The sequence below is a fragment of the Pteronotus mesoamericanus genome, unplaced genomic scaffold, assembly GCF_021234165.1.
Source record: "Pteronotus mesoamericanus isolate MK-2021 breed Mesoamerican mustached bat unplaced genomic scaffold, CSHL_Meso_final contig_56, whole genome shotgun sequence".
In the NCBI taxonomy this organism is placed as follows: Eukaryota; Metazoa; Chordata; class Mammalia; order Chiroptera; family Mormoopidae; genus Pteronotus; species Pteronotus mesoamericanus.
The window spans coordinates 3,028,577-3,049,426 of NW_026555201.1; the positions used below are offsets into that span (position 1 = coordinate 3,028,577).

The window sequence follows — 20,850 nt, forward strand, 5'->3', positions numbered from 1 at the left end:
TTACTTTTCTGATATGCTTGCGTTTTATTTCTTTTTCTTGCTTATTTGCTCTGGTTAAGAATTTTAGTACTATGTTGAATACAAATGGGAGAGTGAGTACCCTTGTTTTGTTCCTGATTTTAGAGGAAAATCTTTCAGTTCGCCTCTGTTAAGTCTGATGTTAGTTGTGAGCTTGTCATATATGGTCTTTTGTATGTTGAGTTTCATTCCTTCTATACCTAACCTTTGAAAAGTTTTTATTATGAAATTATGTTGAATTTTGTCAATTGAGATAAAAATGTGACTTTTATCTTTCATTCTGTTAACATGGTGTATTGCATTTATTGATTTTTGTTGAACCACCATTGCAAATGAGTGATGTAGCCCACTTGATCATGCCACCTGGTCCTTTTTATGGGGTGTTGAATTCAGCTTCCTATATTTGCACTAATGTTGATGAGGGAATTTGGCCTGTGATTTTATTTTCTTGTAGTATCCTTATCTGATTTTGGTACCAGAATAATGCTGGTCTCACAGAATGAGTTTGGGAGTATTTCCTCTTCCTCAATATTTTTCAAGAGTTTAAGAAGGATTGGCATTAATTCTTCTTTAAATTTTTGGTATAACTCAGCACTCAAGTCATCTGGTCATGGTCTTTTTTGTGGGGAGGGAGTAGAGTTGACTACTGACTCAGTTACCTTACTTATTATTGATCTGTCTAGATTTTTTATTTTTTCATATATTGGTAGGTTGTATTTTGCCAAGAATGTATTCATTTCTTTTAGGATTTGCAATTTGTTAGTATATGATTTTTCATACAGGACTCTTATGATCCTTTGTACTTTTGTGGTATCAATGGTAATGTCTCCTCTTTCATTTCTGATTTCATTTATTTGAGTATTTGCTTTTTCTTTTTTTCCTTAGTCTAGCAAAGGGTTTGTCAGTTTTATGTATATTTTCAAACAAACCAGCTCTTAGTTTTATTGATCTTTCCTAATTTTTTTCTGGTTTCTATTTATTTTTGCTGATCTTTATTTCTTTCCATCTGCTATCCTTGAGGTTCTTTTTTCTTTTTTTTCTATTTCCTTGAGGTATGAAGTTAATTTGTTTATTTGCGATCCTTTCTCAATGCATGTGTTTATTATCACTGTAAATTTCCCTCTTAGACTTAGTTTTGCTACTTCCCATAAGTTTTGGCATGTTGTATGTGTATATTAAATTTCATTTGTTTCAAGATATATTGTGATGCCTCTTTTGATTTATTCTTTGACTCTTTGGTTGTTCTGGAGCATGTTATTTATTTAATTTTCACATATTTATAAATTTTTTCATTTTCCTCCTGTTATTGCTTTCCACTTTAATTTCACTGTGGTCACAAAAGATACTTGGTATGATTTTAGTCTTTATAAATTTTTCAGGATTTTTTAAATGAAATAACATATGATCTGTTTTAGAGAATGTTCTCTGTGCAGTTGAGAAGAATGTGTATTCTGTTGCTTTTGGATGGAATGTTCTATATATGTCTGGATATATATATATATACATATATATATATAATACCAAGTATATAAGGTCTGTCCAGAAAAAGTACAGCCATTAGTAATATAATGAGAACTATTTGCTCAGTCTCAGTGTAATCTGGTAGCCAAGGAGAGTAGACTGGAATGTGCATACTTGAACAATGACTACTACTTCACTGTACTAGTCAGCGGCAGTGGTAGAAGCCATTGAGTGAGCAAGTGTGCTGCGTGGCTGTCACATTTAAAATGACTGAGCAAGTAGAACAATGAATCTGCATCAGATTTTGCATTAAGCTTGAACATTACTCTGTGGAAACTATTTGGATTATTCAGAAGGCAGTAGCTATGGGCAGCTGGTGATTGGCACTTCATCACAATGACATGCCTGCTCATGCATCATTTTCTCGTGCAGTTTTTTGGTGAAACGTCATATCATCCAAGTGACTCAGCCCCCTGCAGCCCATATCTGATGGCCTGTGATGTCTGCCTTTTTCCAAAACTAAAATCACCTTTGAAAGGGAAGACACTTCAGATTGTTAAAGGGATTCAGGAAACTATGACGAGATAGCTGATAGTGATTGGGAGAACTGTGTGAGGTCCCAAGATACCTGATTTGAATGGGACTGAGACATCATTGTCCTATGTAAAATGTTTCTTGTACCTTGCATCTTCTTCAATAACTGTGTCTATTTTGCATATGTTACATGGCTGGATACCTTCTGAACAGACCAAGGAATGAATATATGTATATATGTGTATATATATATATATGTGTGTGTATATATATATATATATATATATTCCAATGTTTCTATATTGAATTTCTGTTTGGATGAGCCATCTATTGTTAAAAGTTGGGTATTAAAATTCCTTATTCTTACTGTATTGCTGTCTCTTTATCCCCTTTAGGTTTATTAATATTTGCTCAATATATCAATAATTAAACACTCTATTTGCTATATTTTCTTGATGAATTGATCACTTTATTATTATATGATGGCTTTTGTTTCTTGTTAGAGTTTTTGACTTAAAGTCTATTTTGTCCTATGTAAGTAGAGCTACCTCAATTTCTTTTGATTATTATTTGTATGAAAATCTTTTCCACACCTTTATTCTGTACCTACGTGTATCCTTAAAGCTAACCTGAGTCTCTTCTAGGCAGTACATAGTTGGCTTTCTTTTTTTTTATTGTTGGTGGTGGTCTGGTTAGCCACTCTACGCCTTTTGATTAAGAATTTAATGTATTTACATTTAGACTAATTGCTGATAGGTGAGAACTAATTAAATGTCCTCTTATTGTTTTTTTTTTTTATTATTTTACAGCTCCCTTATTCTTTTTTTCCTCTCTTGCTGACTTCTTTTATGAATTGATAATTTTCCTTATGAGTATGTTTTAATTTCTTTATCTTTTGTGTATCTTCTGTGGGTTTTTGCTTTGTGATTACCATGAAGATAACATAAAATATGTTACAGATATAAGTCTGGTTTATGCTGATAACAAGTTCAATTGCATATAAAAACTCTACTTTTACTCCTTCTCCCCCTTCCTTTAATGTTTTTGGCATAACAATGTACTCTTTTTAAATATTGTGTATTCATTAACAAATTATTATAGTTATTTTTATTTTTAATAACTCTTTCCTCCTACTCTGTCGTGGCTTATCTAGCCTACTGCAATAGAATTTTCCTATTTTGTTGATATATCCCCTATCTCCTTTCAACCATTTTCTTTACCTTATCTTTAGGATTATTTTCTAAAATGCAAACTAACTAAACATACTCTTGTTCAAAAAACAGAATAAAAATTTTTAAAAAAACCAACAAAACCCTTGAATTCTCTAAAAGAGTTTCCCACCAAGTGTTTCTGGTGATCATATGAGTGTTTCTCTCTCATGAGATCAGAGAGAGAGAGATCAAATGAGTTTTTCCACTATTGTTTCTCACTATTGTTAACGTCCTCAGTGGAAACAACAGTAACATTATTGCTTATGTAAAGGGCCATTGCTCCTGACAGTCCCAAAATAACCGATTCTCAAGGGCCAAAGCTGAGGTGCAAAGAGCAATGGTAAAAACGTCCCTTGCCCAGATTTACACCAAACTTTATCTTTTGAATCTTAAAGCATCACTGCCTACAAAACCTCAGAGTCTTTGAGGGAAACAGTTTCTTTACCTTCGGTCTTTAAAAACGTCTTCGTCCATCTCTGACTGGTGTGGCTCAGTTGGTTGGGCATCGTTCCCCAAAGCAAAAAGTCCTTAGTTTGATTCTGGTCAGGGCAAATTCCAGGGTTGTGGATTTGGTTCCCAGTCAGGTTGGGGCACATGCAAGAGGCAACCGATTGATGTTTCCCTTTCACGTTGATGTTTCTCTCCCCATCTTTCTCCCTCTCTTCTTTCTTTCAAAAACAATTACAACCTTAAAAAAAATCTTTGCCCACTGGAATTCCCTTTGTGCTGTTGTTCCCAGGTTAAAATATTGTCATCCTACTGAGCAAGGTGGGAGGGAGGGCAGCTTGTTCTTGTTTCAGCGGCCTGTCATGCTGTCAGGCTAAAGTGTATGGTGTAGGCAAATAAGGCATCAGAAAAAGCATAACATTCTCTTGTGGAGCCTGAAGAAATGTAAAGGAAGCATTAGGACAAAGAAGTGAGAGCTTTCCATCCAAGCTGAAGCAAAGTCAGGACAAACATGAGTGAATTGCTTGTAGCTGAATGGCAACCAGTCAGGCAGGAGAATCTCTAGTCCGGAATGATGGGTTGATGCCACAATGTATGAGAAAAAGACAAGGTAGAAATAAAATTTAATTAATTAAGAGTGTTAAAAGGTAGAAAAATTAAATTAGGGTCAAGATAAAGCTTGGAATTTTGGATGTCTTCTCTGCCCAGGTGGCAGCCAGATCTGAAAGAGGGCAGCCTTTGAGAGCAAGCTAAGGGGGAGAAAAATGAATGCAATGTGCTACGGGGAAAGGTTTCTAGTAGTTCCATTACTTGTAATTTGCTATGGTACAAGTATGTCATCAATTCCCAGAGGACCGTGTTTGTTTGTTTATTTATGTATCTTTGTGGAGTTCACAGGCTTGACTAGTCCAGTAAGAAAAGGGGAGAGAGAATGAAACGTTTTTCTTCACTCTGCATTTGTGATGATGCTTCTTTCTGACCTTCCAGAAGTGACAAGCACGATCGAACCTATTGATTTATTTTCAACAACTCATGTAGCTCTCATCTGGGTTGTATTTAACTTTGAATTCATTTTGCTCCCAGTCAGCACTAACTTTATTATCAATGTTCAGTGAATATTACAGAACAGTAACATCAAATTCTAAGTGCAAGTGCTTGAAATTGTGGATTCTGTGGAACTTCACAGGGAGGCTTCCTTAGAGAACATCTTCCTAGTGAATGTTCAGAACATAATAAAATATGGTGAAAGTGATCAGTTTCAGCTCGGCCTCCTGGTTCAACTAGATTCTATTGTTCTTTTACAAGGAATGACAGTACCCACTGATGCTGGCATCGTAAATTTATATAGATTTGACAAGAGAAGTATCTTTTGGAATGTTTGCAAATAGTCAACTTTTATTCATTATTAATATCTTATTTAAATGTTATCGAACATGATTTTTTATTGAACATGATTTTTATTGAATGACTATGATTGACATGATTCTTATCTGGTAGTTGAATAGTATACTTTTAACTTCAGGGTATATCAATTGGACAAGTGTGAAATAAAAGTGTACAATGTATGAATTAAAATATTACATAGGTCTTTAAAGCATTTTGAGTATATAATATGTGAAGTGTTGTTTGTATTCAGTTTTTGAAAAATATCTTAATGTGATTTATTTGCAATATTGAACCAATTGTCCCACTTTTATAGGAACATATTTTTTAAAAGAACTTGACAGTATATTTCAATATTTTAATCTTGATAAATGAAAAATTATTTGAATGTATACCACATCCTCTGAGGATATCATACAATATCTTTTATGGAAACTAAATTGTGATTTGGGAATTAAATAAAAATCTAATCTCATTCTTAAGGAACTAATACTTGACCTTTAGTAGCCTCTCATGTTTAATTAACCACGTGGCCCCTTCTGCTTACATAATAGAATTCCCTCACTTGGTTCTTTCAAAAGAACTTCTTTCATTCAGCCTATAGATTTTAGAATCTTAGAAAGCTTGCTCAAATAATGTCTTTTGTTCATTAGTTATTTTTGAATGGCAGTAGTATTTTCCCAGAGAAAGGAAGAGATATGTTTTTCACATGCTAAGAAAGTTTATAAATAGACCTATGTTAGTGTCATAGAATCAAATATGAGCTGCAAAGGGACCTCAGAGAACACTTAATCCTACTCTAATTTTGTTTACAAAAAAGGAAACTAAGAGCCAGTGTGAATGTTACTAGCTCAAAGGTTTACAACAGTTTATTATAATACTGTGACATTTATTGTGATACATGTATTTAAATTTTTCACTATGTAACATCTCTGTATGTTACATAAAACAATTTGATCATTTTACATTTCTAATAGTCACTATTCTTTTTTTCATTCAAGCGAATATCACATTTTATAGTATAACCCTTTGAACAGTAGTTTAAAATTACTTGGTTCTAGTTAGTGCAAATTGTAACTCTCTCAGTTCTTTGTAACACATGCTTTTCTAACTATACTTAATAATAGAAAAATTATTAGATCTCCCAGGACCATACCACTGATCTCTTCACCACCCACACTTATAACTATTTTGCAAACTAGAAGAATTTACTGGTGTCTGACTTAGGTTTGGAAGAGGGTTTGAGAGGGTGCTAAGACCATACTTGAGGATCTTTTACCAGACTGAAGACTGGGAGGGGAAGGGAAAGTATATTTCAACCCTTCAAGTCCTGTAATACATGTTTTCTCCGAGACTTCGCCCTTTTCATTCCTGTTTGCAAGTCTATCATGATCTTGTTGCCTCTCCTAGCATCTGTTAAACATAGCTAATAATCACCAAGCCATGTTAACAACATCTCTTCTCCAGATCTCTTATCCTACAACTCCAACTGTACTGTGTGTATTTTCTGCCTTTCAAGATATCGCAACAAAAGTATTACCAAATATTTTGCTGGTGCCTAACACAAGTTGTCACTCTCCTAACCTCTTCTAATAAGGTCCTCATCACCAGCTACCCATCCCTAAAGCCAATGCCATATATGTTAGGATTTTGTTTTATACACCCAACCTGAAATTTTGTTGTTCTGTCAAACAATTCCAATAACATAGGATTTACAACAACAGATACTTGTTTCTTTCTCATCCTGCCTGAAGGCTATGGGTCAGCTATAGCTTTGGTTGGCTCTGGTGAATTTAACTGATCTTCAAACAGGTTCTTATTTTCATGGGTATAGACTAAAAAGACATATTCTCATATTGAAATATAAAGACTACAGATGTAGAGTGAAAATATGCAAATGCATATTAAGCTTACTCTTGTACATGGCCTGACGTCATTAGCTTATATTTCATTGTGATATGGCTTGGCCCGAAGTCAGTGAGTAGGGACACACAACAAGCTTGGATAGGAGACAAATAATTATGAACAACAGAAAAAACACCAGTTTAATTCACTCGCAAGTATATAGCAGAAGACAACTGATAACTTGATTAGGTTCTTAAGATTCCACAGCCCTTTCCTTTGAAATTACATAATCCTGATTGATAGCATTTCTCTGCTACTGGATGGTTCATTTTTGTGGGCTTAGGCTTTAATTTCCTCTTCCCATTCTGACAATTACCAACTAATTGAGTGCCACCTGAAGTGCTTGGGGTAGCACGCAGTGGGAATGGGTGGAGAGCGGAAAGCCTAGGCACCTGGCCTATGCAAAGCAAGTATTAGACCAAGGAAACTAAAGTAGGGTGGAGAAAGGGTGGCAATCTGAACACTTCAAGTAGTCCATGATTGAAAAGTCCATGATTGAAGATAGTAGGAAGTGTATGGCTCTTAACTCTTTTAAGAACCTGGTCCTAGAGTGAAACAAATGCTAGAGGTAGACTTTAAGAAAGATATTTGACAAGGTTCAATTTCTTTTTCATTGTTTGCAAAATGGAGGCAATAGTTACTAAATAGGATTTTGAAAAAAATTCTTGTTAAAGTATCAAGTGTCTTAATCAGTGATGTTTACTTATACCATAAGATATAACAGTAATTGTTATTTACATAGGTAATCAGTAACTGGCAAATGTAATTTATATCTGATTTTATGCAAGGGAACCAGTGCTGGGTATCTTCCTTACAACTTATATAGAACCTCATAATTTTATTTAGGTATAACTAAAAACAAAACAATATAAAACAAATTAAAAAAAGAAACTTAAAAATGGAGGTGAGATCTCTAGGTAAAATACAGCTTTTAACTTCACTGTATAACTATACAACTAGTTAAATAACTATATCTGAATTAGTTGTAGACAAGTTAAAATTAAGTCATTTTTCAAAGCAGATATAAAAGCCAAAATTAGGGCAGATAGTTAAATGTGTAATATTAACCTAAAGTATTTTACATGTTAAGATAATATTATTTACATGTTAAGATAATATTTATATGTTAAGATAAAACTATTATAATTCAGGAAATATAATTTTTTACAAGCCTCATCCTAACACTATTGCCTATGTATTTTTATGCATCTCTTTTGTCACATATAATATTTTAAATGTTGCTATCATATAATTTATATCAAACCTTTTTTTCACTCAACTTTATATATATTTCCCATGTTGTTACATAATTTTTATAATCATTTAATGTCTGTATAACAGTCTATCAAGTGGATTACAATAATATATTAACCACTTCTCAAGGTTGGGCATTTAGTCTTTTTATTTGTTTGTTTTTTTATTGTTGTTTTTTAGTTTTTTTCATACTCTAAACATGATTACTCAAGGCAAATAAGGGGCAGGGGACAGCTGACAGAATGGTAGGCGACACAGAGATACATCACAGAACTAATTATGTTCAGAATCCTGAAAAGAGCAATGGTTCACAGGAAGATTTAGCCGTCTCCTGAGCAAAGGAGTCAATAGACCCAGGAGGTTTATGGCGGCGAAATGGGAGACCATGGTGCTTGATGCCTCTGACCAGGATGATTCACTTTCCTGTGGTGCTATTTCTTATTCCTGCCCCAAATGGTATATTTTTTAGAAATTTTGAGGGAATTCTAGCATATTCCTGAATCTCATCATTTGTAACAGGAGATCTTATGAATTGTTTTTATTCTATTTTTTAAGTGGAAGAGCGAGAAAGGTATGTTCTGGCCCTGCAATCTTCCTAGAAACATCCAGGACTTTTTTTCTAACTCCCCTTCTCTAGTGTCAGTTAATCACTTTCTTTTCAAATTGGGGAAAAAACAAAACACCAAATATTCTTTGATGACTAAATGCAAAATGGAAGATTTTAAATCTCTTAAATATAATTCCATTTTTCTTCAGGTTGACCAGGTGGTGTCACTTAAATATGAGAAAATTAATTAGAAATGGCTTTGCAACTACTGTATTTTGCCATGTATAATGTGCACTTTTTTGCCCAAATTTCTGAGAGAAAAATAATGATGTGCATTATACATAGATAGTACTAATTTTGTATCTATATAAATGTATTTGATTCTTTTATTTATGTTTATGCATTAAAAGTGTAACTTTAGAAAGCAATAATAATATCCATATGCAAATTAACACCCTGGAATATTATAATTGGTTTTGTTTCTAAATATAAATAAATAAATAATTGAATTAAAAATAAAAACAAAAGTTTCTTTTCCTGAAAGTTTGGGCCAAAAACATGGATGCATATTATACACATAATTTTCTTACCCAGTGTCACATCTATAAATTCAATAAAAAGAAAAAAATGATACAAATTTTTATTTTCAAGAAATAAATTTCTCTTTCACTTCTGTTCATTTGAGAATATTTAATGAGCACCTCCTATGTTCTGAGAATAAAGTCAAATAAGATATAGATCCTGCCCTCAGGAAAAGGGTGGAGTGCCATGTAATGTGTCTTTAAGTTATGTGATATACATGTTATAGTAAAAGTATGCACAGTGTGTGGGGAGTTAGGATCGATATCAAAGTCAGCCCTCCCAAACAGAGGAGCTGGTGTCTCTCTGTATCTTCATTTATAAACTTGTGGTTGATGGAGGAAGATAGTGATGAGGGACACTTCAGCTGGATGAAGTAATGAATGGGATAAGAGGTTGTGCAACATCATGTTGGCTCAAAACTACAAAAAGGTTAATACAATCATTAAAGCCAGCATTTGCAGGAGTGTTAGAGGAGGAGCCTAGACCTGTACTGTTCAACATTAATTTACATCAGAATCGCCTGGAGTACTTGTGGAACTGCAGGTTGCTAGGCCTCTCCCAGAGTTCCACCCAGTAGATCCGAGGTGGTGCCCTAGAATTTACATTTGTAACAACTTACCAGGTAACGCTCATGCTGCTGAACAAGAAAGACATTTTGAGAACCACTAGATAAGACTTATAAACAGGGACTTACCTTTGTATGGAAATTTAGCTAATAGGGTGAAGCATCAAAAAAGAAAGATAAGAATTCTATATGTAATACAAACAGAATTACCTACTACAACTCACAACCAAGCTAACATATAAGGGAATATATTATTGTTTGCATACTAAACTTTTGTGTTTTGCATTTTTGTAAAGTTTTAATAGAAAAATAAGATATGCTAATTATGTAATATTCAAACATTTCAAAAATCTTTAAATTATATGTAACTACTTCAGAGGGCACCTGCTTTTTAACTATATGTCTTATTCTAAAATAATTTCTATGTATATCCAAATATATGATAGTTCTTTTTGTATACATGATTTAAGATAAACAGAATCATATTTTCTGGTTTTACAGTTTACTTTTATTGCATTTATTACTTTTAACAGCATTCCATATCAGTGCCTATAGATCTACCTCATTATTTTTATAGTGGTATAGTATATTACAATTGTGCCGCAGTTTACCCACTTTTCTAGTGACTGTCACTTTGCTACAGTTATCAGTGATGCTGCCTTAGACATCCTGTACATGTTCCTTTGCATACTCCTGCATGTGTGCCATAAGGAGAATATCTTGCAGTGGAATTCCTGGGTTTATGGCTTTTATAAATGATGTCACCACCACTGCTGTATTAGTTCCTTAAGGCAGCTATAACAAATTACTATACATTTGGTGGCTAAAAACAATAGGAATTTATTCTCACACTTTTGAAGGCCAAGGTGTCTCCTTAAAGAGAATCCAGGGAAGGATTTTCTCCATGCCTCTTCTAGTTATTGGTGGCAGTTGGAGTTCCTTGGCTTGTTGCCACATCACTTTCTGCTTAGCCTCCTTTTCCATATCACAGCTTTTTGTATGTCTTCTGTTTTGCGTGTCTGCGCCTCAACTTCTGTTTCCTTGTTCTTAACATAAGAATGCATGTGATTGCTTTTGGGGACTCCCTGGATAATACAAGATAAGCTCCTCTTTCAAGATCCTTAAGTCTGTTGGAGCTGCTATAACAAAATACCACAGACTGGGTGGCTGCCTAGAGCCTGAAAAGTTAGAGACAAGTGCTATCAGATTCAATGTCTGGTGAAAACCAGCTTCCTGGTTCATAGATGGCCACCTTCTTGTGCCCTCTCACACAGCAGAAGGGGCAAGGGAGCTCCTATGGACCTCCTTCATAAGGGCACTAATCTTATTCTTGAGGGCTCCATCCTCATGACCTAGTCACCTCCCAAAGGCCCCACTTCCTAATACCATCACACTGGGGATGAGGTATCAACATAAGAATTTTGGGGGAACACAAACATGTGATCTATAAGGCCATATAAAGCGTATTTCAGGTTGTGGGGATTAGGACTAGACATAGGTGTATTTTTTTGACAGCCACTATTCAACCTTCTACAACTCTTTTTACACCATTCTAAATGTAGTGTATTAGAAATCAGGGGAATTTTTTGGTTTGGAATGTCAATTTCTACCTTTTCATAAATAATTATGTGCTGGTTCATATTATTTTTCTAATTTGCCCATTAAAAAAAATCCTTAGTTAGTTTGACCTTATCACAATTAACATTTTCAGAGTCCTTTTAAATACAGCAGTAATTTACATCTAAAAATATGTTTGTGTTACTGACATTCTGTGGGCCATGCCTTATTGATATTTCTCTTGTCTAGCTGTCAAAGTAAATCAGTCAAGAGAATTTAAAAGATGATTTGCTTTAAGGAAAAAAAAAAAAACAACTCCCAGGATTAGATTCCAATTTTAATTCAGTTATGTGTTAGAAAAGAAAAGATTTGGTTCAGTTTAACTCCTGTTGTAAAATTAAGGTGATTTGTCACTTAAACATTGTGCATTAATTTGACATCACTATTTCCTTTTATATAAGAAACAGGAAATAGCCAGAAGTCTAGTTTGTTATTCTTTAAGGAACATATTAATTCTTTTTATAAAAATGACTTTATTTATTTTATTTTTTTACAGAAGGGAAGGGAGGGAGAAAGAGAGGGAGAGAAACATCAATGTGTGGTTGCCTCTCACATGCCCCCTACTGCGGACCTGGCCCACAACCCAGGCCTGTGCCCTGACTGGGAATCAAACCAGCACCCTTGGGTCACCAGCCAGCACTCAAACCATTGAGCCACACCAGCCAGGGCTAAGTCTTTCAGGTGAAAATATAGGCCATTTTATAGGTAGGCTGTAAAGAACAACACATGCTTTATCTATAGGCTATGTAGAAGAATTTATAGTGAGGCCAAAAGTCTCCTAACAACTTGATTTAATATTGATTTATTCTGGGACTAGTTTGCTGAGTATATTATTTCTGGATTATATTTTGAAACATAAACTTCTGGGTGGCATAGAGTGTTGATAAGCATTCAGGAAATTGATGCACCCTGATTTAGATTTGGGAAAGTAAAGAAATAATTATTCACAAAACATGTAAAGAAATATTCTGTTATTCTGTACAACTGAATGAGAAAGGCCCTTGAATACAACACTAGAGTCTAACTATTGACCATCGCTAATAGTTTCATTACTTCTTTATCCTACATCTTCATCTCCATAAAGTAATCAACCCACACTGATTTCTAGAAGATAAGGCAAAGTTCTAGAGTATCAACATATCCTACCACATCAGTTTTTGAAAAACACTTTGTGGGAATTTAGAACGAGCCAAGGGAACATGTGTCTCTGATGTAGATTACTTAATGAGCTAAAGGCATTCTTAGTTGCAGGCTCAAGAGCTACTTCTGCCCCTCCCTTTAATTACCTAGAAGAACTTGAATTAGGGTGTCTTGCTAACTAATATGAGATTATCAGAGATAACTTCTTTTGACCTACCTGTAGTGCAGGGCAAACTTCTATTTACTGAAAGTCTGCTCTTATCCTGCAGTGACCCTTTGAAGTCCTCAAGGTGCATTACCTCATCCCTAGCTCAGAATGTCTTAAATACCTCAGTCCCCCTTTGTATCTCTGAAGCTCATATATGGGGTCTCTGACTCTCTCATGTATGTTAATAAGCAAGTATTAAATTTGGTTATTTTCTCCTGCTAATTTGTCTCATGTCAATTTGATGATTAGACCAGCCAGAAGAACCTTGAGGGAAGAGGAAAATTTCTTCCTCCCCAACTACTTGAAATAGCCAAATATTTTTAGTAGCCATCATGTAACCTTTTCCTTAACAGCAATGATATAATGTAGTCTATATACTCAAAACATTATAAAAAAGATATAAGTAAGCTGGAACAATGATAAATGCCTAGAGACTTTGAAAGATAGCTGGGATTTGGAATTCCAAAGAACAAGTATTTGAATTCCAGTGGAAAACACAGGCAAGGTTATGTGCAACACTTGAATTTGGAAATTCACCATGGAGGTAAAACTGAAAGAGTATATTTGTAAGCAGAAAGAGCAGCCTCAAGTTGATGTGTTAGAGTAGAATCAGTAACAATTGGCCTGAAAAAAAGATACTAGTCACGGTACCAATCTGATCACTTTGGAAAAATCACTTTGCATCTCTGACTTTTTAGGCCCTCATTTATAAATGTGATTTATAAAATACCACTTCCTCTTACTTTGGGAATTATGATAATTAATCGAATCTTTAGAAAATAATTGAACACTCTAAAGCATTTTTAAAAATGCGCCCTGTTATAAGTAAAACCCATGGGATATAAGTGAATTGCAAGTAAACCAAATTTGCTGATATCACTGCCCAGCTTGTAGCTACAGTAATTAACACTGCTTTTGTAAGGGAGAATAAAAAAAGTTTTATGCCTACTTTATGCAAGAAGCAGTTTCTAAAATAGTTGCTTTCCCAACTTAAAAGACAGTCTTTCCACTTGCTTTAAGAATTGTTGGTCTCCTACTTGTTTTTTTCTTAGACACACAAATTCTAAAATACTGCCTTTCATTTTTAAAACTAAGGGCCAATATATGCATTGTATAACTATATCTGCATAAGTGTGTATAAAAATGTATTATATTAATCAATGTAAAGAAAGGGAAGTAAAATAGTTTATTATTGCCACATCTATCACAAACAGAGTTTCTGGGTTATCGGCCAATGTGTTGAAAAAAAGTTCTGCGTTTGGGTTGGTCTTTCTAGAAGAACATAGGCCAGTTAGATTAAGATGCTGTGAAAATTTTGTAGAGATGTTGGTGAGCACTTAGAATGTGGATTGTCAAGATTGCTGTTATTTTGTGGGCCTCCGGATGATAATGAAGCACAGACCAGAGGGACAGGGTCCAGTTTTCAGGAATCCCTCAGGCCTTCCTCGGAGGCTTTGCCCTGAACTCAGGGCAGCTCTCCCTGCCAGAGGAAACTGAGAGAACATGTATTTCCTCAAAATAGTAAAATAAATAAATAAATAAAGGTTTTTGTACTTTTGGATGGGCTGGTGACTTGTGGTAGGATGGAGCTGCTCTTGAATTACCCGGCTTAAAATAGTCACAGAGGCTCCCAAGGATGAGCCTCTACCCACTACTGCTACCGCAGACTCAGACACCTGTTAAGGAGAATTCGTACTTATCACAACTTAAAAATTTAATCCGAGCATTATTTCTCAGATTTTATCCATGGATTTCTCATTGTTACCAACCTTCATTGTAGTCCCTATCCTCAGTTTCTCAGTGATTTGGCAACGAGAACACAGGCTTTGCTCATCCTCCCATACAACCTCATCTGGCGTGGCGGCTCTGTTGCTCGTGCTCAGCACTTTAGGATGCGTGGCCCTGGGAGCAAGGCAGGCAACTGGTTATTTAGTTGAAAGAGTTGATTTTTTGGTAGTTCTAAATCTCACCAGGGATGCTTGGCCCAAACCAAATAAACTTTTAGATACTAGTTGCTATATATTCATTGCCAGATTTAAGATGAAATAAAGGTGTTTTATCTATTAGGGAGATTGAACAGGTTCATCTATCACCCAGCCTTGATTAGAAAGTGTGAATTCTAAATCAGAAGATTCCTAAAATGCTTTTTTTCCCTCATCACCCAGTCTGTCCCATTGTAAGACATGTATATTATTGATAGTATTTCTAATAATTTTCTTTTAACCATTCTACTCATTTCCTTTGACAGTGGCTATTTTATTTAACTGAATCATACTCAATGAATTCCAATAAATTTTCTTCTCCTGTAGGTAAATATGTAATCTCTTGTTATTTATTGAAAAAATGAACTCTTTGCTTTATATTTTTTATCTTTTCTCATGCACATGTTTAATCATTTTTTATACCTTAGTAGTTCAATTAATAGATTAACAAAGAAATATAGATATATGTATGCATATGTTTATATATGTATATAGACAGGATAGGGCAAAAATAAACTGTGTTTTGCATACTCACAATTATAAACCTACTTTTGTCTAACCTTGTATATTGAATTTTGCTAATTATTAAATGATGGTGACTCATAGCTAGTGACTCCAGTAAGGCTTGTGAAACTCAATTATGCATGTAACCCTTGTTTGTCTATTTCTTTAGATAATCCAGAGTCTGTTCTACCTCTCTTCGTCTGCATTGCCATCAGATATCACACTTGGAGGAACAGTGACTGGGCTTAACAATTCCAAGTATAAACTAAAGAAGCTTGTTTAAGTGGGAATCTGTCAACAGGTAATATAATACTTTTAACTGTTTTTCTTGATTATGCCCACAAATAAAAGCCGTAAACTGTATAAAATACTACATAATTGTGCACAGGAAAATAACATGAAGCCAATGAGTTTATATGATTTGGAACTTAACTATTAGTTAATTCAAGAGTTGTTAATAATGAACAGGAGACAATCTGGAAAGTAGAAATTTCCAGCAGTTAAGTGGTTTGGGGTTCACTTTGCAATGATTTAGTTAAGATGTCATAAGATTTCAATTTATGTGGAAGAAACAAAACAGGTAGGAGACAAGGAAGGATGAAGAGGTTTAAGAGCAGTGACTTGCAATCTGGAGGATGCAGTTACAATTAAAATTAAGGAAATATGCTGGAAACAGAGGAAAAAAAAGATCATATGTTAAGAAACTAGTGAATTATGGAAAAACAACCCTACAAAAATAGAAAGAGGATTAAAGAAAAAAATAGCTCAGTTGTGTAATGCTTTTTTTTCAAGGTCTCTTCACTTCTCCGTGAGTGTAGATTTCTGTCTGTAAAATGGAAATCTCAATGTCAGCCTACATCAGTAGTAAATGTTAACATTAATATTTATAGCACAAGTGTATATTAGTAAATTTCAGTATTCATATTGATATAACTATTTAAAAATACATATTGAAAATTATTTAGAAATGTTATTTTGACTTTTGAAATGACTGAAGACTAGATTATCCAGTTGTATTTTTAAGTGTTTACTATAGCAACTGTCATAAAAACTGCTGCAATAGTTTACACTCATGAATAAGTAATGAACAATTTTTTTTCCTTTATATAAGCAGAAAAATTGCAGAACGAGGACTTTAAATCTCAAAATTGTTTTTATACTCTGGTAATAAAACAAAAAGTAGATACCCACTCAAATGCCTTTTGGTATTTCCTCAGTGTTCTAGGTTTTAAAAAAGATATTTTCAAGAAATAAGAAAGTCGACTACTTTAAAATGTACTTACAAACTTAAATAATATATAAATTCAGATTCAGACTGCTGTTTTTCAGCTGGTTTGGCCAATACGTACAATGTTTCTTTTTTTCTTTCTTAAATATTAAACTTTTTAAAAGATATTTCCAATGCTCATGTGCTGGAAACCCACCATACTAGGTTAACTGATAGCCAAGGAGAAACCTAACTTCACATTAAGTAGATCATTTTTGTTATTTATAAGAAAACAGCAATAGGAAATGCAGACTGTAAATATGCTGAAGACACAAATCTTTACATGTTATCAACATGTATCAATTAATAGATCAGGACAAATAAATGCTGATTAAGTATTGGAACTCCTAGTCAGAGCAACTACACAAGAATATAAAAGCATCCAAATTGGAGTGAGAGAAGTAAAATTGTCTCTGTTTGCAGATGACATGACCTTATACTGTAGAAACCCTAAAGACTTCACCAAAAAACTATTGGAACTAATCAATGAATTCGGTAAAGTTACAGAATAAAAAGAAACATTGACCTTAGGAAATAAAGATATTTTTAGCTTAATACCAATAGTATGAAATTATGTGTGATCATTGTTTCCGTTGTTTCCATTTATTTCATTATTTTATTTCCATTAGAGAGTGGTTGTTCTATACCATAAAGCTGGCAGTTAAGTGTTCCTAGGCATTTCCAAACAGATAGTACCTTTTTTTTTTAAATAAACAATTACATACCATCCATTTGACTGAGAAAATTTTATTGCTACAAAAAAAAAAGTAAAATGATAGGAGATAGCACCAGTTCTGGAAGTGCGTTAAAATGAACTTAGTTCATTAGAGTCACACAATTTTTAATCTTATAGTTTTAGAAAACAGATCTGTGCTGAAATATTTTGAAGTACTCTCAGTTATTAAAAGTGAAATTCTAAAATAAACGTACTCTTTAATTATTTGTAATTCATCAGGCTTAATAAATGGTCCCTTTTAACATTTGTATAAAAACTCAAACACCTTGGACTAAAAAACATTCTGTTTTAAGTGATGATAGCTCCATTTTCATCATACTTAGAAATCAGATAGAGATAGCTTTTCCTTTTTAGGCTGTTCTTCAATACAGATCTGAAATCTTAACTTCTCAGAGTACTTTCTGCTTCCATAAACAAATTAAAGGCTTTCAAGTCCCAGTGCATAACAAAGTTACATACCTCACTTAACATTTTTGGTAAATTTTCTGATAACTTTCTGAATATAAGTGTATTACAAATATTCATGAAAAATTAGTCGTAGTTATAACTGGAAAATGTTATTTTAGTGACTCTAAGAGTGAGATATAAAAATGAGAACATGGTTTAAAGCTTTATTTCATTATTTTAATATAGGTTACCTGAATTTCAAACAGAGCAGCAGAAATGCCACCACCCACAGGTGGCCCACCCCTGCATCCACCTCCTGATGGAGGATGGGGCTGGGTAGTGGTTGGAGCGTCTTTTATCTGCATTGGATTTTCATATGCGATTCCCAAAGCCATCACAGTGTTCTTCAAAGAAATTCAACATATATTCAACACTACCTACAGTGAAATAGCATGGATATCATCCATTATGCTGGCTGTTATGTATGCAGGAGGTAAGGTTCTTTGGAATAAATAGAATTCTGGATTAAGAAAACAATTTCTCCATGCCACAATGTTTTACATGTAGTGTTTTGGTATATCGAAGCCTTATTTTCATGTTATTGTCTCTTCAAAACAACTAGAAGAATTATTAGGACTGAGTTTTTAAAAATTTCAGTGATTCAATATCTTAAACTATTTGCATCCTTCTGAGTCTCACCAGGGTGTTTGCTTGAATGAAGATTTCTTTGCACACATTAAGATTTATTAATGGAACTGCCTTTTGATCCAGTGATTCCCCTGCTGGGACTATACCCTAAGAATCCCAAAATGCCAATTCAAAAGAACCTATGCACCCCAATGTTCATAGCAGCACAATTTACAATAGCCAAGTGTTGGAAGCAACCTAAATGCCCATCAGTAGATGACTGGATCAAAAAACTATGGTACATTTACACAATGGAATACTACACAGCAGAAAGAAAAAAAGAAGTACTAAACTTTGCGACAGCATGGATGGAACTAGAGAACATTATGCTAAGCAAAATAAACCAGGGGGCGAAAGACAAATACCATATGATCTCACCTATAAGTGGAACCTAACCAACAATACAAAGATGCAAGGAAAATAAGACCAGCAACACTGAAAGGAAAAGGAATCAACAGAGACAAGAGGGAAGGAGGGAGGGGGGCGCGGGGGAAAAGGAAGGGGATGGGAAAGTCAAGGAACATATAGCAAGGACTCATGGACAAAACCAAAGGGGAAGAGCTGAGGGAGGGAGGGAGGAAGGGAGGGGACAAGGGAAAGTGGTGGGGGGTAGGCAGAGACAAATGTATTTGAAAAAAATAAATTAATTAATTAAAAAAAATAAAGGGAGAGGAAAAGCTTAAAAAAAAGATTTATTAAATTATGGAACCTCTAGGCACCTTTGCATTTATTTTGGAATAAAGTCTATACTAGAGTGTTAGTATCATCTCTTACTATTGCTACAGTTAGTAGAAATGCTTTCTTGTGAATAAGGAAGAAACTCAAGCTGCTGACAATCTCTAAGCCAAGGAAGTACTTCACCTTAAACTGTAAAAGAAGAGTGTTATCATGTACCTGTTGGGTCCATTCAGTTTTGTGCAATTGAAATAATTCTTTATCTTTGTAGTTCTCATTAAATATGACATTTTAAAATTTTAATGGTTGCCTGACAATTATTTTGTTACATGTCATGTTTAAATGAGGGTATGATTCAGGAGGGATAATAAATAAATCAAAGTACCATATCACTTCTGAATGTTAAAAAATATATACATATATAAATTAATTAGTGCATTTTACCTTGTTTCTCTTCTTTAAATCAGTATCAACAGCACATCAAACTGTCTCCCAGATTTTTTTAAAGTTATTAATTAAAATATTTATATTTGAGTTTTTATTTTTCAACTGTACATGTGACTTTAAGAGACAAGTATAAACTCAGAACATAAATGCTTAAAGAACACATACAAATCATCTACTTCAATTTCTCAGTTTCCAGGTGAGGAAAATATGGCTCATAGGGATGGAGCTATATCATTAGTAAAAATATCCCAATATTTGTCAGTAGTAACTTTTAACTATAGCCTCTCTAAATGTTTGCTATGTGTCATATGATATAATCCTCTTAATAATTTACAAAATAAGTATAATCTTCTCTCCATTCTATAGCTGAGGACAGAGAGAGAAAAAATAGTTTTTCCAAGTCAGACAGCTCATTAGTGGCAGGTAGAAGTTGAGACCCCAAACATTTCATCCCTGTGCTCTCCTGCCTTTCTCATAGCTCTCTCTTTACCTGCAGAAAAATGACAGAGCCCAATCTAGGTTAGGCTTCCTGCATACCTATTCAGGTGCTTCACCCACCAATCATTTGTTTAGTCACAAAATAGTTATAATTCAGGCTATTGTCTATTGTACACCAACGTAAAAATTTGATTCTCCAATAATCCTGTGTGTGTATGTGTTTTCCACTTTATGTCAGCAATTTTACCTTCATTCAATATATGTCTCTTTTACCCTTTTTGTACGTTAATCGATGCATTTTTATTCCAGTAACAAATGGTATCTTTAAACTGCTATTTGGGTATGTTATGACATACACTACTTCTAGCCCTAGCCAGTGTGGCTCAGTTAGTTGGAATGTTGTCCAGTACACTGAAAGGCTGTGGGTTCGATTCTCAGTCAGGACACATACCTAGGCTGCGGGTTCCATCCCCAGCTGGGGAACCTATTAGAGGCAGTCAATCAATGTTTCTCTCTCACATCGGTGTTTCAATGTCTCTCTCTCTCCCTGTTTCCTCTCTTTCTAAAAAAATAATGAAAAAAAAGTCTTCACTCTACTCCTAGTAAGTAGAAAAAAATTCTCCCAAAACACTTTCCGAGATTCTCCTTTGAACAGTTGCTTTAAGACTGTTAACTGTGTTTATTCATGATGACTATGGAAGTAGTAGATATTGTGTTTCGGGTTTTATTCTTCTATCCCATAGGTCAGGTGTTCTTTAATAATGATTTGCAAGATGACAAAGTCACCTTGTCCTGAGTTCCAAAGTGTGCTAATGTTAAGATAACATAGTTTTTCTCCCTTCTTAAATACACTTG

At 34.2% G+C, this 20,850-nt stretch overlaps 1 protein-coding gene across 1 annotated transcript in view; it reads left to right on the forward strand.

Annotated features, from left to right (window-relative positions):
- SLC16A7 (solute carrier family 16 member 7) overlaps positions 1–20,850 on the forward strand; it is a 160,595-nt gene that overhangs the window by 71,857 nt on the left and 67,888 nt on the right. The window contains exons 2-3 of the mRNA XM_054580019.1: positions 15,528–15,659; positions 17,995–18,241. Coding sequence (XP_054435994.1) covers positions 18,025–18,241 — 217 coding nt within the window. The 5' untranslated portion in view covers positions 15,528–15,659; positions 17,995–18,024. The remainder of the gene's footprint in view (positions 1–15,527; positions 15,660–17,994; positions 18,242–20,850) is intronic.